We start from the raw sequence: 19,621 nt of genomic DNA on the forward strand, positions 1-19,621 counted from the left end.
GTAGGAGATGAAAAGTTGTTGCTGCATTTATTTAGTTTCATAACATAATAAATTAAAAAAAAAAACACTTGTCAAATTTAAAAACCTCTTTATTTTGAAAGTGAATGAAGCTGGTGGGCAGGAAGTTCCAGTTAACTGGATATCATTTAGAGCATTTAAATAACAACAAACCCAGAACAGCTTGTGTGAAATCAAGGCTGTTCTTGGTGAAAGGAGTTGTTTTTTTCTTCTTCCAGCCTGATCCTGGTGAGTTGGCTTAGTAGATCATTCCTTTGTTGTCATCGCGAGGCTTCTTAATCTTCTCATAGTTCTTCAGGGTGATGTCATAGACCACAGCCTAGGAAGAAAGATATTTTGAAACCTAGTACTTGGGGGTGGGGGGCGAACAGCCTACTTCAGTCGCATGAGGCGCATAAAACTAAGGAGCAGCTACATGAAGCTGAGGAGGAGGTAGACATTTGAGCACACCTACCCAAAAACCTCTTCCACGCTAGCATATTCTCTGGATCCAGGAAAGCAAGCGCAACAGGAATTTGCTACACAGTGGACCCTCTGGATACGAATTAAATTCGTTTCGGGGGTCCATCCGCAACCTGAAAAGTCTGTAGGCAGAGGTGCCGCTTCTGCGCATGGCACAATTGAGCACTTCTGCATGCGCACGTGGCGAAACCCGGAACTATTCACTTCTGGGTTTGCCACGTTCGTAACCCGAATGTTATGTATCCAGAGCGGTACATAACTAGAGGGTCCACTGTATTGCAATTCTGTGTTTGTAAATAAATCACTAGACTCAAATTACCATTAACTCCAAAGTTAGCCACTGCAAAACCTTAACACGGAGCAAACGGGAGCACAACTTCATCGGAGGTGCCGTTAACCTCTGGAACTCAGTCACAGGATGCGCCTGTCTTTTTAAAGAAATGTCATTTGGGGTACAGTCCATGGGACGCGGGTTGCACTGTGGGTTAAACCACAGAGCCTAGGACTTGCCGATCAGAAGGTCGGTGGTTCGAATTCCCGCGACGGGGTGAGCTCCCGTTCCTCGGTCCCTGCTCCTGCCAGCCTAGCAGTTCGAAAGCACGTCAAAGTGCAAGTAGATAAATAGGTACCGCTCTGGCGGGAAGGTAAACGGCGTTTCCGTGCGCTGCTCTGGTTCGCCAGAAGCGGCTTAGTCATGCTGGCCACATGACGCGGAAGCTGTACACCAGCTCCCTCGGCCAAGAAAGCGAGATGAGCACCGCAACCCCAGAGTCCGTCACGACTGGACCTAATGGTCAGTGGTCCCTTTACCTTTTTACCATGGGAGACGAGCACAAGAAGGGGGCTGGAACTATTTGTGCTGAAGCCTGCCCAGACTTTTTGATGGAGACAGGTTACGTGGAGAGCAGGCTAGCTGGTGCCTACTCACCTAGCGTGAGTCAGCCTGTACAACGCAATGAATCGAGCGTTGCACATTCACGTTCCTGTGCATCATTGCTCTGCTTATTCCTTGGATACGGATGGCAAAAAGCCCAGCAGGAACACCGATGCTCCCCTTTGCCCCATAGCCCCGCAGCGCCACCACTCACATAGATGTTTCTCAGCTCGTTGATCATGTATCGGATTTCGGCATATTCCGCCTCGTCGATTTCGTGCACGAGTTGGCGGTAGTCGCCCTGCGAGTGACAGGAGGGAAAATCAAGAGAGATTCAGAGAACGTTCCCGAATACCAGTCGCGAGGGAGGGAGAGGGTGTCCTCATGCTTGGATCCTGTCCAAGGGTCTCCCACAGGCTACTGTGAAGACACGAGGCTGGACTAGATGGGGCATTGGCCGGATCCCAATGGCCTCTTCCTACGTTACCTAACCTTTGAGCTGTTCCCACCACATGACTAAGGCAGGAAGAAACTTACCACGTGTGGACTTTTGGCTGCTTTTGACACCGCGTCGCCCCGTTCAGAGTAATACCTGGGAAACAGAAAGAAGGCAGAGCAGAAATGAGTTTATACAGATCATGAAGGTCTCTCTCGAGGCTAGGACCAAAACCAATGTCTTTAATAATAATAATAATAATAATTTATTATTTATATCCCGCCCATCTGGCTGGGTTTTCCCAGCTACTCTGGGCGGCTTCCAACAAAACACTAAAATACAATAACCTATTAAACATTAAAAGCTTCCCTAAACAGGGCTGCCTTTAGACGTCTTCTAAAAGTTTGGTAGTTATTTTTCTCTTTGACATCTGACAGGAGGGCGTTCCACAGGGCGGGTGCCACTACCGAGAAGGCCCTCTGCCTGGTTCCCTGTAACTTGGCTTCTCGCAGCAAGGGAACTGCCAGAAGGCCCTCAGCGCTGGACCTCAGTGTCCGGGCAGAACAAAGAAGAGGAGGAGTTTGGATTTGATATCCCGCTTTATCACTACCCTAAGGAGACTCAAAGCGGCTCACATTCTCCTTTCCCTTCCTCCCCCACAACAAACACTCTGTGAGGTGAGTGGGGCTGAGAGACTTCAGAGAAGTGTGACTGGCCCAAGGTCACCCAGCAGCTGCATGTGGAGGAGCAGAGACGCGAACCCGGTTCCCCAGATTATGAATCTACCACTCTTAACCACTACACCACACTGGCTCTCAAGTGACAAGGAAGGAGATTCTGACTCAACATCTGGGAGAACTTTCTGACAGTAAGAGCCGTTCCGACAGTGGAACAGACTCGCTTGGAAAATGGTGGATTCTCCTTCCTTCAAGGCTTTTCAGCAGAGTTTGGATGGTCACCCATCCTGGATGCTTTAGTTCAGATTCCTGGATTGCAGGGGGTTGGACTAGATGAACCCCAGGGTCCCCCTTCCCTCGCAACCATTCCGTGATTCTATGACCTTTAGGTATTTGGGCAGGCTGTTGCAAGACAGGAAGCAAATGGAGAGGCTCTTACGGTTGAGACTGCGTTCGTGGCCCTGCGCTCAGATCACCTGAACACTCTGGGGAGTTTGGGGGACAGCTATGGGGGGGTCAGGGACGCGGGTGGCGCTGTGGGTTAAACCACAGAGCCTAGGACTCGCCGATCAGAAGGTCGGCGGTTCGAATCCCCGCGACGGGGTGAGCTCCTGTTGCTCGGTCCCTGCTCTTGCCAACCTAGCAGTCGAAAGCACAACAGTGCAAGTAGATAAATAGGTACCGCTCCAGCGGGAAGGTAAACAGCGTTTCCGTGCGCTCCTCTGGTTCGCCAGTCATGCTGGCCACACGATCCTGAAGCTGTACGCCGGCTCCCTCGGCCAGTAAAAAGCGAGATGAGCGCCGCAACCCCAGAGTCGTCCGCAACTGGAGCTAATGGTCAGGGGTCCCTTTACCTATTGGGGGTCTGTAGCAGAGAAGAGACCCAAATACACACCCTTGACCTGTGTAATCCACCACACTTGTTGCTTGCAGTGCTGACCCAGGAGAGAACTGGATCTGGCCAGCGGCCCAAAACCTTATCCCCACCCTAACCCCGCTTGCTGTGGACTATGGGTGCTGCAGTTTCCAGCAACTATTCTTCAGAAGTATCTCATTTCCCACAGAAGGTGGGATGGTTTGGGGGGGTTTTTTTGCTCCAAAGATGCAGAAAAAGTCACCCCCTTTTGTTCGGCTGTTAACAGTTCCAACGATTCACCGATGGTAGTAAATTTCAATTTACTGCCTTATGGGTGCGGTAGGAAATCTCCACCCCCCACCCCAGAACTGACCAACTGCACGAGAGGCCAAATTTCACAGGTCACCTTCCCTGCCCTGAAGCCCGGATCACTTTTCAGGTCTCCTTTAAGTCCTCCGCGTCCTGATCCTCAGGCCTTTCTAGATCATATGCTATCAATCTCCCAAAATCGCAAGCTCAGGACAACCTTGCCTCCCCAAGGCAAAACCATTCCTTTTCAATTTGCTATGCTAAATCGGCGGATGGAACGAAGAGAATTTGCAGAGAAAGGGCACACAAGGGAAATTCTTCGTTCCCTTTTTAAAGGTAAAAAAGAATGGCGGGGAGACAGGAATCAGGACTTTTTGGGGGGTGAAAAAATTATACTCACTCAAAATTAACATGTACGTGTCAAAAGAAAACCCACTCCCCAGGACAAGAAATGCAAACGGACAAATGGACTGAACAAAATCCACCACCACCAACTTGGGTGCAATTATCCGTCACAGCACCTTTTTCCAAAAACCAATGATTCAAAACACCTGTTTATACACCTGTTTTCCTGCGGTGGAGACAGCGCACAGCTCCAGGTGTGTGTTGAGAGGGGGGTGGCACCCGTGAAAAGGCTTGGGGGAGGAGAGAAAGTTAGGGAGGGTGGTGGAAAGCCAAACAGGTGGGAACTTTCAATTAAACTTTTCAAATCGGCACGCTAGGGAGCACCGAAAGATTTCTGTTGCTTCTCGGGTCTCAAAAACGGGAAGAACCTCAATTATGCATTGCAAGGATTGTCCGCAGCACTGTGACCTAGATTTTGAATTAACGAGTTCTGGGTGTGTTCGCATCCATGCTCTCCGTGCTCGCTCACACCCCTGCTGAGCAACCAACCAATTTAGGGCATCCATGCAAAGTCCACAGTGCGAGTTCTTGCGCCGCTCCCACATTTACAGGCTGAGCTCACCTTTGCTTTCTCCGCCCAGCTGCCAGGAAGCTGCTCAGCTCCACAGCAATTAGCTGCATCCAATACACGCTGTAAATCACATTCTCTCTCCACTCCCCCCAACCACCAGCACCTGGGAACTATAGTGTACCCCTCGGAGCACTACAATTCCCAGCAGCCTTAACAAACTGCAAACTAGGGGCAGGGCAGATGGCCCCCAATTCAGTCCTCAACATCTCCAGTTGAAAGGAACATCAGGAGACGGGAAAGGTCTCTGCATAAGACCCCGGCGATCAGATGAAGGCAGCTTCATCTGAACATTTCGGACATTTTATACATAGGAAAGCAAGGTCAGCATTTTAGGCCCGGCAAGAGCAGCCAAGATGCCGCCTCGTTTTCCGGCACGGCTTCGTCTTCCGGGAGGGCAGGCAGAAATCCAACAGCTGAAGCTTTCCTCATCACAACACACACACACACACACAGTACCGTAAAATACTGTATTTTTTGCTCTATAAGACTCACTTTTTCCCTCCAAAAAAGTAAGGGGAAATGTGTGTGCGTCTTATGGAGCGAATGCAGGCTGCGCAGCTATCCCAGAAGCCAGAACAGCAAGAGGGATTGCTGCTTTCACTGCGCAGCGATCCCTCTTGCTGTTCTGGCCTCTGGGATTCAGAATATTTTTTTTCTTGTTTTCCTCCTCCAAAAACTAGGTGCGTCTTAAAGAGCGAAAAATACGGTAACTAGCAAAAGGATGGATTTTCACCCTTTGTGAAGCCCTGTGTGTGAGATGGAAAGAGTTGCCTCCTCTTCTCCCCACAAGCACCTCCTTAAGGACCGGCTGTTGCTTAGAGTACCTGATTCACCTGGGAGGGACCTGTGCAATCTTTGGATCTCGGGTCAGGGAGCTTAAGCTGCGTGGAAGAGGAATTAGTTTCTTCTGAAGCGCCGCTCCATTCATCAGATGGGGGAGGAAAGGAGGAAACCAACTTGCCTCAGCAGTAAAATGAGTTCCCTCAGCGAGCCTCTTTAGCTGGCCCAGGCCGCTGACCTGCGTGGCCTGTTTTCAATTGATAATCTTATTATTTATTACAATACACTCAGAGGTTTTACTGCAACCGAGCAGTATATAAATGCTGTTCAATAAGAAGCTAATGAGAACCTGGCGGATCCATCAATTTGTCCAATCCCCTTTTTAAGCCATCCATTTTGGCAGCCATCGTTGATTCCAGTGGGAGGGAGTTCCGCAGTTTAACAACATCCTGCGTGAATAAGTCCTTTCTTTAATCTGCCCCCAAACTTCCAACACTCAGCTTGATTGGCTGTCCAAGATTTCCCCCCTATCTACTTTTTGTATCCCATGCACAATCTTACAAGCCATCTCTTACTTGCATATTCCTTAAACTTGAAAAAGACCCCAAATGCTGTAACCTTTCCTCATAGGGGAATCAATCTGTCCCCTTGCTGATAATAAAGAAATAAATAAGTCCCTCTCAGGTCTAGGATGTGAGGGGAGTTTTAGCCTGAAACATATAAGAAGTACAACATTCTATGGTCTATGGTCTGTGTGTGTGGTTTGGGAGCTGCACAGTCAGGGAAAATACAATGCTGTCCAGGGTTGTAAAGACTGTGGAGAGAATAACTGGGTGCACTCTTCCCACCTTGGATCAAATCTATGCTTCCAGGTGTCATAAGAAAGCTGCAGAGATAGCGCAGGATAGTGCGGACCCCGGAAATGATCTCTTTCAGCTTCTGCCTTCTGGAAGAAGGGACAGGGTTATAAAGACTAGGACTAGCTGCCTGAGAGACAGGTTCTATCCAAATGTGATTTTGGTTTTAAACGCAGTGTAAGGTAGTCTCTATGGGAGTATATTGTATTTAATTATGGGGTATCAGAGTTTTTAGGGGGTTAACCAGGCTGGGATAGCAGGCTTGTTGGTTATTGAATGTCTGATGGGGATTTTTTCAATTTCGTTGTTCTGTATGGGACAATGACAATTAAAGATTATCGTATCGTATCGTCTACCCTTGTTTTAAAAGCATTTTAAAAAAGCGTTAAGAATGTTCCGCAGCTGTGAATTTTGCCACCACGTGGATGAAGGTACATTGTATTCTTGCCCTCCTTGTCCTAGGCTACTGGACAAGTTTTGTAGTCCAAAACTTCAGACAAGCACCAGCAGCCTGTGTGGTGTAGTGGTTAGAGCAGGCTTCTTCAACCTTGGCCCTCCAGATGTTTTGAGACTACAATTCCCATCATCCCTGACCACTGGTCCTGCTAGCTAGGGATCATGGGAGTTGTAGGCCAAAAACATCTGGAGGGCCGAGGTTGCGGAAGCCTGGGTTAGAGTGTCTGACCAGGACCTGGGAGACCAGGGTTCGAATCCCCACTCAGCCATGAAGCTCACTGGGTGAACTTGGGCCAGTCACAGCCTCTCAGCCTAACCTACCTCGCTGGGTTGTTGTGGGGGGTTAAGTGAGGAGCTCTTTGGAGAAAATTCACCAAATTTTCCTCTTCCTCAGTATTTTTTTTTCTTTTAAACCAAATACAGTGGTACCTCGGGTTAAGTACTTAATTCGTTCCGGAGGTCAGTTCTTAACCAGAAACTGTTCTTAACCTGAAGCACCACTTTAGCTAATGGGGCCTCCTGCTGCTGCTGGAGCACGATTTCTGTTCTCATCCTGAAGCAAAGTTCTTAACCTGAAGCACTATTCCTGGGTTAGCGGAGTCTGTAACCTGAAGCATATGTAAGCTGAAGCGTATGTAACCCGAGGTACCACTGTATAGGGGAAAGGGGAAGTTAGAAGTTGTCTGCCTCCAATTTCAGACTCACTTGGCAATCTGAGTCTGGAAAGCTTCCAGCTTTGTCCGAGCCGAGGTCAGCAGTTCGTACACTTTTTCCTAGAAGAGAAGAGAAAGACGAGGGTTATAACGCAGGAGGTTCCCAGTGCGATGACAGGGTCCAAGGAAAACGGAACGGGAAACATGGCGAGGAAGTCTTGGCTGAACAACAATAATAATTTCTCGGCCCAAAACAGATTGAACGTCTGCGTGACATCTCTGCTAGCAAAGTGGCTCTTCTTAATCCCGGGTGTAGCTGCTGTTAACGGAGGAGGAGGAGGGCAATGCACTCTGTACATGCTCAGTGGCACACACCACTGCTTTCAGATTCGCCCACCGATCTCTTGGGGTACGTGGTGCACCAAACGCCAGCTCTCTTGATAGTGCAGAAGATGAGTTGGGGGCATTTTTTTTTCCTATGAAGGAAAATCATTTGGGGGCTGTACTGCCTAGCAGGTAGAGTCAGAGCCAGTGGTGGGTGGAAGCAGAGCCGAAGGACGGCAGGGTCTCTTTTGTGCTCTCTCTTTTTCTGGACTTACAAATCAGGTGTGTCAAAAAGAGCCAAATGGCTCAATGCAGTCCAGCGACCCAAATCCCTCCACTCCTCTAGTTTAGAGGGAACTTTGATTGAGTTTCCACTGAAATGAGGCTGCATTTTAACATTGTATTTTAATCTTGTTTTTTAAGCTGTATTTCAATCAATTGTTTTTATATTTGGTGTTAGCCACCCTGAGCCTGGTCTTGGCTGGGGAGGGCGGGGTATAAATAAAATTTATTATTATTATTATTATTATTATTATTATTATTATTAAATAATTTGGGGCGGCACTGCTGAGGTCTGCCACCAAAAACCCCATTCCATAGCTATACAGTGGTACCTCGGGTTACATACGCTTCAGGTTACATATCCTTCAGCTTACAGACTCCGCTAACCCAGAAATAGTGCTTCAGGTTAAGAACTTTGCTTCAGGATGAGAACAGAAATCGTGCTCTGGCAGCGCGGCAGCAGGAGGCCCCATTAGCTAAAGTGGTGCTTCAGGGTTAAGAATAGTTTCAGGTTAAGAACGGACCTCCGGAACGAATTAAGTACTTAACCAGAGGTACCACTGTACACCAGTGTGCCTATACTAAAACTAAGACCTGGTCGTATAACACTGAGGAGTTGCGAGATGTGCTAGAAGTAACATCCCATTGGGCTGAGAAAAGTCCGCTAGGCCACACAAACGTAAGAACATCCTGTTCTCACAGCAGCCAAACAGATTCCCGTTCTGGGAGACCCATAAGTGGGACCCAAAAACAAGAACGCTCTCCTCTTCTGCAGTTTCCAAAAACTGGTCTTCAGAAGAATCATCGTAATTATATTATTGGTACCCTGGCAGTCTTCTCCTCCATGGACCTGTCTATTCCTGTTACAACACTGTCAACAAATAAATACACACACACACACACACACACACACACACACACACACACACAGAAAAGGTGTTCGGGGAGAGCTGGGAGACCTGTGGGCCAAAACTCACCTGGACAGCAACCCCGAAATTATTGCCGTCCTCAATGCGCGGGACCAGGAGTTGTAGCCACAGCGAGATCTGGGCAGAGAGGGAGGGAAGAGAGAATGAGACTCTTAATCTCTTTATATATATATACACACACACACATTTTTATTAATTTTTTACCATATCAATTCCAGCAGTCATACAACATATCTTCTCATCTTATACAATGTTTTGGACTTTCGTCAACACCTTGATGATTTTTCGTTCTTTATCGCTTATTCTGCGTTTTTAATTTCTATATTGCATTTAATAACTGATCATCCTTTCATAGTCTTTCTTGTAACATTTCAGATAATCCACCTTACAAAACTTCTGGCAGACCTACTAGCGTAGCCTGTTCATCACAGCTACTTTTCAAATAGTTCATATATTTACTCCAGTCCTCTAAGAATCTCTGATCCCGCAGGTTTCGAATCCTTCCTTGTTAATTTATCTAATTCTGCATAGTCCAGAGACTCTTTATTATTATTATTATTATTATTATTATTATTATTATTATTATTAAGGTTTAAGGTGCTGCTTTTGACCTTTAAAGCCCTTCACGGCCTAGGACCCTCGTACCTACGGGACCGCCTCTCCCGGTCTGCCCCACGGAGAGCCTCAAGGTCCATAAATAGCAACACCCTAGAGGTCCCGGGCCCTGAGGAAGTTAGATTGGCTTCAACCAGAGCCAGGGCCTTTTCAACACTGGCCCCGACTTGGTGGAACGCTCTGCCTCATGAGACCAGGGCCCTGCAGGATCTGATTTCTTTCCGCAGGGCCTGTAAGACAGAGTTGTTCCGCCTGGCCTTTAGCTTGGAGTCAATTTGATTCCCTCCCCCTCTTTCTTTTTCCTTTCTCCTTCTGTGATGAGGCTGCATTTTAATATTTTAATGTTTCAATATTTTAATGTATTTTAATCTTGTTTTTAAGTTGTATTCGTTCAACTTGTTTTTATTATTGCTTGTTAGCCACCCTGAGCCCGACCTGGGCTGGGGAGGGCGGGGTATAAATAAAAATTGTTATGTACTGGAGTTCTCACCCTGGGCCAGCAGGGGGATACTGTAGATAGTTATGCAAATACGGGATCGAAAGTGACGTTCAGTGATTGGATAGTTACAGAAAATGGTTACTGTTGCGTTCTAGTGGAGCTCTATATAAGCAGGTTGGCTGAACCCTTCAGTTCAGTTCTGTTCTGGCCTGTGAATAAACAAGAGCTTGGAGAAGAGTGACTAGTGGGGTGCCACAGGGTTCTGTCTTGGGCCCGGTCTTATTCAACATCTTTATCAACGACTTGGATGATGGACTCAAGGGCATCCTGATCAAATTTGCAGATGACACCAAACTGGGAGGGGTGGCTAACACCCCAGAGGACAGGATCACACTTCAAAACGACCTTGACAGATTAGAGAACTGGGCCAAAACAAACAAGATGAATTTTAACAGGGAGAAATGTAAAGTATTGCACTTGGGCAAAAAAAATGAGAGGCACAAATACAAGATGGGTGACACCTGGCTTGAGAGCACTACATGTGACAAGGATCTAGGAGTCTTGGTTGACCACAAACCTGACATGAGCCAACAGTGTGACGCGGCAGCTAAAAAAGCCAATGCAATTCTGGGCTGCATCAATAGGAGTATAGCATCTAGATCAAGAGAAGTAATAGTGCCACTGTATTCTGCTCTGGTCAGACCTCACCTGGAGTACTGTGTTCAGTTCTGGGCACCACAGTTCAAGAAGGACACTGACAAACTGGAACGTGTCCAGAGGAGGGCAACCAAAATGGTCAAAAGCCTGGAAACGATGCCTTATGAGGAACAGCTAAGGGAGCTGGGCATGTTTAGCCTGGAGAAGAGGAGGTTAAGGGGTGATATGATAGCCATGTTCAAATATATAAAAGGATGTCACATAGAGGAGGGAGAAAGGTTGTTTTCTGCTGCTCCAGAGAAGCGGACACGGAGCAATGGATCCAAACTACAAGAAAGAAGATTCCACCTAAACATTAGGAAGAACTTCCTGACAGTAAGAGCTGTTCGACAGTGGAATTTGCTGCCAAGGAGTGTGGTGGAGTCTCCTTCTTTGGAGGTCTTTAAGCAGAGGCTTGACAACCATATGTCAGGAGTGCTCTGATGGTGTTTCCTGCTTGGCAGGGGGTTGGACTCGATGGCCCTTGTGGTCTCTTCCAACTCTATGACTCTATGATTCTAAGAGCTGTTTGAAGAATCGCTGTGTTGTCTGATATGTTCACCTACAACTTAACAATTATTATTATTAGGCTGGATGACCCTTGGGGTCTCTTCCAACAGGGTGCTAGGTCAGCACGTCTGGTTGTGCAAAAGGGCGAGCACGAGACCCGTTTCCTCCGGACCCCTCACCACGTTCAGCTTCTCCTTCATGCCCTGGATTTCGGGCTTCACGCGGTTCAGCAGGGTGGTGATCTTCTCGTTGTGGCAAACTGGACCGCAGGGGGGCGCTGGGGGGAGAAGGAGGAAGAGGAGGAGAACGTCAGAGGCATCACACCCTCAAGGTGGCGCTTGGCACATATGCCAACGGTTGCCATCTTAGAAGAGAGGAAAACATGCAAAGAAGGCCTCCTCTCTCAAGCAGCAGTAGAAGAGGCATTTCCCCTTGTGTAAAAAAGAAATGGGGTGGGCAGAGCTCTTCTAAGATGGCTGCCAGCCATGAGTAATTGCATTTATTTATTTTTTAAATAACCTCGATTAAATGGGGCTGGGGGCAGGCCTACTCAGCTGGTAACTGAAGTCTCCACTGAAGTGAATGAAGCTATGTCAGCCAAGCCCATTCATTTCAATGGGTTGACTTGGATACAATCCAGATATCTTGCCTTAGGCTCATCTATCTTTCTTTCTTTCTTATTATTCTTTATTGATTAAAAATTTACATATCTATACAAACATTACGTGCTCTCACTTTACACGAAGAAAAAGAAAATAGTAAATATTAGTAAACAGAAATATTTAGTAAATAGAATAGATAGTAAATAGGTAGTAAATAAAATAGGTAGTAAATAGAAATTTTATAAAGTAATAAAAAAAGGGAAAGGGGAAAAAATAAAGAAATAACAAAGCTACAAAATAAAAAAGAAGAAAAGACAAGATAACATTATTTACACAACAAAAGTGTTCATTCTTCCCATCCTTCTCATTATACTGTAATATAAACATTCTTTTTTATCCTTAGCCTCATCTTTCAACGGAGGCCTATTGTCCAAGGCCACTGCCTCTGTTTGATAAAATAGCAAATTTAATGAAGAAAATAAATTCAAAAACATTTCCCTCAGAGAGCTGCTATTTCCCAGAGTTCCCTGGGAAGGTGGGTTGACCGTGAAACTACAGTTCCCAGAATCCTTTGCGGCTGTTCAAAGTGGGGCGACACTGTTTAAACGCACAGTGCGGATGGGGCCTGGCTAGTAAAACAGTGCAGAATGCAGCCCACTGGGACAATTCAAGGTGGGACACCTCTTGCTCCCCATTTCCACGGAAAGGCTTCAAAATGTCTCCCTGCCAGACGTCACAGGGAATCCTGCGTACCTTTATCCTCATCCTCCGATTTTTTTGAGTCCTTCTCTTCCTTTTTGGAATCCTTCTCTTCTTTCTGCGTGGGAATAAAGGAACACGATCACAAAATGCACAAGGGGAAGGCACAAAGAGAGCCACCCACCAGTACGCATAGCGTTGGAAGGGATCCTGAGGGTCATCTAGTCCAACCCCCTGCGACGCCGGAATCATTTGTCCGACACGGGATTCGAACCCGTGACCCCGAAGTTAAGAGACTCACGTTGCACCGACTGAGCTACCCCAGCATAGAGGGGTGACTTTTTACAGCCTGAAGGCCACATTCCCTTGTAGGAAACGCCAGAGGTTGCAGATTGACACGTTAAGAGCTGTACCAAACTGTCATGGCTCCCCTCCCAAAGAATTCTGGGATTTGTAGTCCGCTAAGGGCGCTGAGAGCTATTAGAAGACACATACCCCATTCCCCTCACAGAACTACAATTCCCAGAGTTCCTTGTGAAGAGCGACGGACTGGGAATTGCAGCTGTGCGTGGGAAACAGGAGTCGCTCAGCACCCTTAACAAACCCAAAACAAACTACAACTCCCAGAATGCTTTGGGGGAAGCCATGGCTGTGCTACCACAGTGCATGGTGCGAATGTGGCCACAGAAACTGAACTTCCTCCTTCTTTTTAGCAACCGATCAGAGAGAAAATGTCCTTCTCCAGCCCATCACAGGTAGAGGAATCTGAACCTGTCACCCGCCAATCCACAACTGTTTCCCTGTCGCCTGAGAGTTTACTGATTTCCTTGGGCGGAAGAAGGAAAGGGGGAAAGAGGATATATCCCTCTCTCTCAAGAACACGACCCAACTGTAATGTTTGATGTATTACATCAAATATTACATTAATATTTTGTTGGAAGCTGCCCAGAGTGGTTGGGGAAGCCCAGCCAGATGGGCGGAGTATAAATAATAAATTATTATTATTATAAATTATTATAACTTCCCTTCAGATTGCCTGAACAGAGAACGACAGCGTTGGCAGAAGCAAAAAAATCTTAATTTAAGCCCACCAACAAAAGGGATCTCACTAACACACACTAGAAGACACCCAAAGAAACTTAATTACAGGGATGGTTGATCTACCTAGAGATTATGCTCTTTGTGACAAAAGGAATGGGGAAGGCAGAGATATAAATACCCCCGCAGCCCCTGGGGCAGGGAGGACTAAATTCAAAGCACTGCTTAGCAAGGAAGGAAGGAATTGCAGCTGTTAAGATCGGCTCCTTCCAGTCCTCCGGGCAAGAGAGGAAGGTATGAATTAAATGAGAGGCGTAATATTGAGGTCACCCACCCACAACTGCCCTCTCAACTGGGATAGTCCAGTTGAGCAATAAAATAAAATCTGGATGTGGGAAACTAGGGCGAAAACTGGCGCCACCTCTGGAGATGAAGGATTGAGGTTGATGCGCCTCGCAGGGTCGTTGTGAGAGCAGCCTTAATGGGAGTTTGAAAAAACGAAGGCAGGAAGGCAAAGGTTTGAGGCACATACCGGTAGGTTTCGAACGCGGCAAAAATACTGCACATGGAAAGAGCTTCTGTGTAGGACCAGAAATGGGGGGAATCTGCAATTTGCCGGGATCTGATCTGTTGCTGCCTCACAATCCCGAGGTCCAGACCCCCAACCCAAATCATAGTTGTCAACTTAGAGATTTGAAAATCAGGGACCAGCAGCCTCGAAAATAAGGGATCAGCAGCCAAAATAAGGGATTTTCCGAACACAGGTATGTTCAACTTCTGAGCCCCTCCGAGCCAAAGGCAGAAAGCCCAGCCAGCAGCCAAACGAAGCCTCAAGCGGTGGTTCCCGCAGCGCAGCAACCCAGCAAAGGGGATGCAGCAAGGAAAACCACCGTCCCCTCTCCGCTGGGAAGCGCTGAGCAAAGGCGAGTCCCCAGGCAATGCGGTCGATTTGATCGGCACAAGGCATGCAAGCTCCACCCCCCAGTCGTTCTTAGACTCCTTATTGGGTGAGCAACGCAGCCAAGCAACACAGCTGGAGCCTCCCTCCTCCCTGGCCGGCAGGCAGGGAGGGAGAGGAGCTGCTTCCTTTGAAACCCGGGAAATTTAAGGGACATCATCAATAAGGGACAGCAGTGGGACACGGCGCTGGGATAAGGGACTTTCCCGCCAAATAAGGGACAGTTGACAGCTATGACCCAAATCCCCTGCCCCACTCGCCTCCCGCTGCTTGCGACGCTCTTCGTCCTTCTTGGGGTCAGGGATAGGGATGTCCAACTCGACGCGGAGCGAAATCAGGTCCGAGACATTCAGTTCGGGGGACTGGGGGAGGGGGGGGAAGAGAGAGAGAGATGAAGGAAGAGGCTTTGCAATTCCCCACTTCTCGTTGCTGCCCCCAACATCTGAATCTTGGAGCGGGGTGTTCCTTAGATATTATTATTATTATTAATAATAATTTTTATTGATTTTAACATATAAATTATAAAATGTACCACAAAACTTATCACTTATACAATCTTTTTAGACTTCCATCAGCACCTCTGATGATCCACCGTTTTCACCACTTCTTATGCATTTCTTAACTTTATATTGCCTTTACATCTCTTAACAAATCATCCTTCCCCTTCTCCATTTTTGCAATACTCCCAATAATACTCCTCACAAAACTTTCTGGGGGTGGTCTTGATCTACAGGATGGGAATTTCAAAAGTATTTATAAGGCCTTGCATGCCATTTTTTTCTGGGTCCCTCCTCCTCTCCTGCGTCTGAGGGGAGCACCCTGTTGCAACAGATCAATAAAGATCAAGCTTACTAGCTGCTTTGCTTCTCAATATTCTCTGGTTGGCCTCTGTTATCTTCTCCTACCAATAGGGAACCCACGTAAGGACTCTATATGGGCTCTTGGATACCCCATAAGGGAAAAGGGCAATTTTTGTTTACAACAAAAGCATGTCTAGAATTGCAATCTGGAGTCAATTTAAGCCCAACCTTTCAGTAGCAAGCATTCCTCCGTTCAAAATATTAGTTTTGATCCCTTCATAAAATTATAGAACACCATTCTGATTTTTTTTCCTGTCTTCCCTCACATTGCTCCAATCCAAGCCCTTTAGATTTTAGAACTGTTCAACTCTGTAGCGTCCAAAATCCCATTTGGTTCTCCCAAATCTTGGGGGGAAATCTCAGCTGATCATTTGCGACAATTCCCTTCGCCTCCAGCAATTTCCTATTTTTGTTTTAAATGCTGGCTGCAGAAAACCATTTGCAACCCTCCCCCCCCCCCCCGCTGCCTGCATTCCAAAACCCGCAAGGAAGTTTTACCTTGAGAAAATTACTGAGCTCCACAATCTTTTCTGGGAAACGTCTGGCAACAAGTTCTTCAGCCTTGGGGAAGATAAGAGGTTGTGGAGGAGTGAGAAAAAGGCTTTAGACAAGAGAAATATCGGAGGACGAGTGGAATGAAAACTCTGGCAGATTAAAAGAAATGGGAGGAGGGAAACCGTCCAAAATAAAATAAAATGCAAAGTCACAGAAAGCAGCTCCACTCTGTGGAGGCCTAAAATCTTAGCAGCAAAGCTTATATCCCGTATTATGGTGGCTGATCTCTGCTTACTCGAAAGGGACTAGAATCTTGTGCAGTTTTGTGGCAAAATCCAAAACAGAACAGTTTGGAAATCGAAAGGTACCAAAGATGGTTCTAGCTCCTTCTTCTGCTTTAATTCTATGTTAAACTACTGAAAATCAATTTATTTTTAGAAAATGCAATGTAAAATGAAAGGTATGGCAGCGGGGCTCAGAACTTGCCTAGAGGTTACACACTTTGAAACGGGAATGTGGCCCCCAAAATCCCAAGCGTGTGGGAATTGCACTCTGTACGTGCTCAGTGGCTAAGTGAGGGGTTCAACCATGTCAGCAGAGAGGTAGGCTCTGGGACAGAGATCCAGTTTGGTTTACCCTTCCCTATTCCCCTTCCTAAAGGAATAAGCTTTGGGGGTGCCTCTGTAGTAAAAGCCACAGGGGTTTGGGGGTGCTGGGGGGGGTAGCAAAGAAAAAAAAGAGAGCCTCTTACCTGGGTACACAGCTCCTTCTTAAAGGAGTTCACCTGCACAGTGGAAAAAGAGAAAAAAATGAAACTATGGATCGAAAAAATGTACAGAGTCAGGACAATGGCCAGACGCGTCTGGGCCCCACGCCAGGCCCTCTGGGGCAGCCATCACCTGATCTCCCTGTGCACCTGTTGGCCTCACCGCTTGGTCTACCGCCTGACGAGGCAGAAAACAGGGTGCCGGGGAAATTTAAGGTCTATTTGAATAAATATCGTAATATAAAAAAATTAGAAATTCCTTGCAAGAAACAAATAGGCCTAGGATTAAACGAAGTCATAATTAAATAAATGGGATTTAGACTGTTCAGAAAAGTGACCAAGATGGACTATAACTGGAAATTGTTTTGGTTCAATAATGATATTGGAAAGCTGTTACTTTTAATTACAAGGAAACTCAGAAGGGAGGGATTTGAGGAAGTCAACCCAGATGTTTAAAAGGTTGGGTTTGCGAAGAATTAAGTTTGTTGTTATTGTTTATCTGTTTATTGTTCCCTTTTTCCCCCCTTTTCTGTTTTTGTGTATCATTTTGCTTTGTGGTTTGTGTTATCATTGTGGAAAATCTAATAAAAAAATTATTAAAAAAGAGGAAAAAAACAGGGTGCCACGCAGGTGCCAAGCACCCCCCACCCCCACCCCACCTTTACCCCTTCCTCCAAAGGTGCCCTTCTGTGTGTTGTTCGGGGACAGGACTCAAACGTCACTCCCAATTCGGATTTTAAGTACCCCCAAATCTCTCCCCCTGCGCTCCCCATTCCAGGCAACCCCCCTAGAGCCCCCCCCCGTCTCCATTAGACAGGGTAAAGGTGCCTTTGCCTAAGATGGGCAGGTTAGAAACCCCAACAAAGAACTTTCTTCCTTCCCAGGCTTCCCCCGCAAAAAAGCGAAAGTGAGGGGGACACCTGTTGGATTTCCGCCTGCCGCGTTCTGAAAAGCGAAAGGATACTTCCTCCGGGCAGATTCTGCCTCTGCTCTTGTAGTCCCCCCTTTAAAAAAACACACACCCCTAAAATTGAGACACCCCCCCACAAACACACCAGCCTCTCCGTGACCCCCCCTCCCCAATTTATTCCACTTTACCTTTTCCTCGCACTCCGGGGAAACCTCCAAAGTAGCCATGGCGTCGGGTTCAGGCTGCGCAAAACCGGAGTGGCGAGTGGCGGCTTTCGGGGTTGCAACAGCGAAGGGCCGAACCCCAAAAAAACCCCGGGAGGCGAAGTTGCAAAGTGGCGCGGGAGGCTGGGAGCGGCCGGGGCAAGTCATGCATCAAAGCGAAAATGAAAGGGAAGGGGAGGGGAAGAGAAATGGGGAGATGCAACCCGCGCGGAGGAGGAGGAGGCAGGGACTTTCCACTGCGGGAAGGGGAGGCGCGGGAGGGCCCGGCAGGCAGCCATTCAACAGGGGCAGCTTCTCCTCCTCCTTCTCGAGCAGCGCTCCCTGTTGCATCTCCGGCCCGGGCTTCGAAGAAACTCAGCCGGCAGCAAGGCTCGTTTTGGGGAAAGCCACCCGGATGGGCTGGGTATAAATAGTAAAATTATTATAATAATATTATTGGAGCATCTGCTGGGCATGCAGGTGGACCCCTGAAGTTCAGTCGTCAACTGAAACACTGAGATGCTGCCAACCAGTGCAAGCAATGCTTGCTGGGCTAATATACATCTATATTTAAAGCAATTTAAAGTTAGATTGGAAGTTAGATTGACTTCAACCAGAGCCAGGGCCTTTTCAGCACTGGCTCCTGCTGGTGGAACGCTCTGCCTCATGAGACCAGGCCCCTGCAGGATCTGATTTCTTGCCACAGGGCCCGTAAGACAGAGTTGTTCTGCCTGGCCTTTGGCTTGGAGCCAATTTGATTCCCTCCCCCTCTTTTTTCTTTTCCTTTCTCCTCCTGCGATGAGGCTACATTTTAATAATTTAATGTTTCAATATTTTAATGTTGTATTTTAATTTTGTTTTTAAGTTGTAATCATTCAACTTGTTTTTATTATTCCTTGTTAGCCGCCCTGAGCCCAGCCTTGGCTGGGGAGGGTGGGGTATAAATAAAAATTATTATTATTATTAATTTCTTAAAAAGAAAGGGGTGAGGGTAGGGCACAGAACTTGCCTAGAGGTTGCACTGTGAAACGGAAAGGTGCCCCCCCAAAAAAACCCTGTGTAAGAATGCCAGCAGGGAATATTTTTTACTCTTTTTAAAAAATGACTTTTTAATACACCTACAGCCCCCAAGGAGTTCAGGCCTGCAAACATGGTTCTTCTGTCTCCAGCTTTCATTTGATCCTCACTGCAGCCCTGTGAGGTAGGTTAGCCCCAGAGAGGAGGACTGGAAGGTGGGGGGTTTGAGTCCGTTTCTCCGGCCCTTTGGCACAGCCCGATCCGACCACTAGCCCACACTGCCTCCTGAGGATAGAGCTCCCCCTGCTTCTTTGTGGCATACACCAGTTTCTGCAGCTGTCTGATGCACCTCAAACTTTGTGGCGGTTTCCAGCTGATGTTGCTTTTCAAAATGAGAGGTTGTGGAGTGTGTTTGTCCTGGCTCTATGAAGTTTAGGGGGGTTTTCTGCACCCCATTATCCTCACAATCACTCTCTGGAGTATTTTAGGCCAGGAGGAGGAGGAGGAGGAGGAGGAGAAGAAGAAGAAGAAAGAGGAATGTATAATTCCTGACTCGAGATAATCCAACCAGCCAAGGAAGGGAAAACAAACAAGCCATTTAAAAAAATAGAATTATTATTATTATTTTGGTGGTGGTATGGGACTGCCTTTCCCCCTCTGCTTGTGAATGAGCATCAACTGCCTTAAAATTGCCAAACTGGGACCTTCCACTTTCGGCCAATGTCTTTTCCCAGCAGGAGACAGAGAGAGGCGGTTTGATTTCTGATAAACAACACAGCTGTCTTGAACCAGCAGGGACTGTGCTTTTGGGACTGGTTGTGGAACATTAGCCACCAACATTAAAACAATGTATATCACGGGCTGGGTTTTCTAAAAAAAAATTAAAGCCCAATTATGCTAACACTGAACAACATCCTGGTACAG

At 47.1% G+C, this 19,621-nt stretch overlaps 1 protein-coding gene across 2 annotated transcripts; it reads right to left on the reverse strand.

The window, feature by feature from the left end:
* Nucleotides 1-68: 68 nt before the first annotated feature.
* Nucleotides 69-18,052, reverse strand: PSME1 (proteasome activator subunit 1). Of its 2 annotated transcripts, none has more exons than XM_083581175.1 (11): nt 17,666-18,052; nt 16,553-16,585; nt 15,805-15,867; nt 14,707-14,808; nt 12,505-12,568; nt 11,329-11,426; nt 8,938-9,006; nt 7,407-7,474; nt 1,892-1,946; nt 1,569-1,655; nt 69-337 (listed from the first exon to the last, which is right to left on the reverse strand). In XM_083581175.1, the coding sequence occupies exons 1-11, from the start codon at nt 17,846-17,848 to the stop codon at nt 257-259; spliced, it is 903 nt and encodes a 300-aa protein (XP_083437301.1). In that variant the 5' UTR covers nt 17,849-18,052; the 3' UTR covers nt 69-256. The 2 variants fall into 2 exon arrangements, with proteins under 2 accessions (XP_083437301.1, XP_083437300.1); XM_083581174.1 differs by having other exon boundaries at nt 12,505-12,564; nt 14,703-14,808; nt 17,666-17,986.
* Nucleotides 18,053-19,621: the final 1,569 nt, after the last annotated feature.

Source organism: Podarcis filfolensis (assembly GCF_964270895.1).
Source record: "Podarcis filfolensis genome assembly, chromosome: 13".
In the NCBI taxonomy this organism is placed as follows: Eukaryota; Metazoa; Chordata; class Lepidosauria; order Squamata; family Lacertidae; genus Podarcis; species Podarcis filfolensis.

What these genes read in the sequence shown, in the direction of transcription:
- PSME1 (XM_083581175.1), bottom strand. Translation starts at nt 17,848, where the DNA reads ATGACTTGCCCCGGCCGCTCCCAGCCTCCCGCGCCACTTTGCAACTTC. An exon ending in ATTTCGGGGTTGCTGTCCAG is followed by an intron (nt 7,475 to 8,937) that starts GTGAGTTTTGGC and finishes CTTCTCTTCTAG; the next exon opens with GAAAAAGTGTACGAACTGCT. An exon ending in CAGCCAAAAGTCCACACGTG is followed by an intron (nt 1,656 to 1,891) that starts GTAAGTTTCTTC and finishes TGTCACTCGCAG; the next exon opens with GGCGACTACCGCCAACTCGT.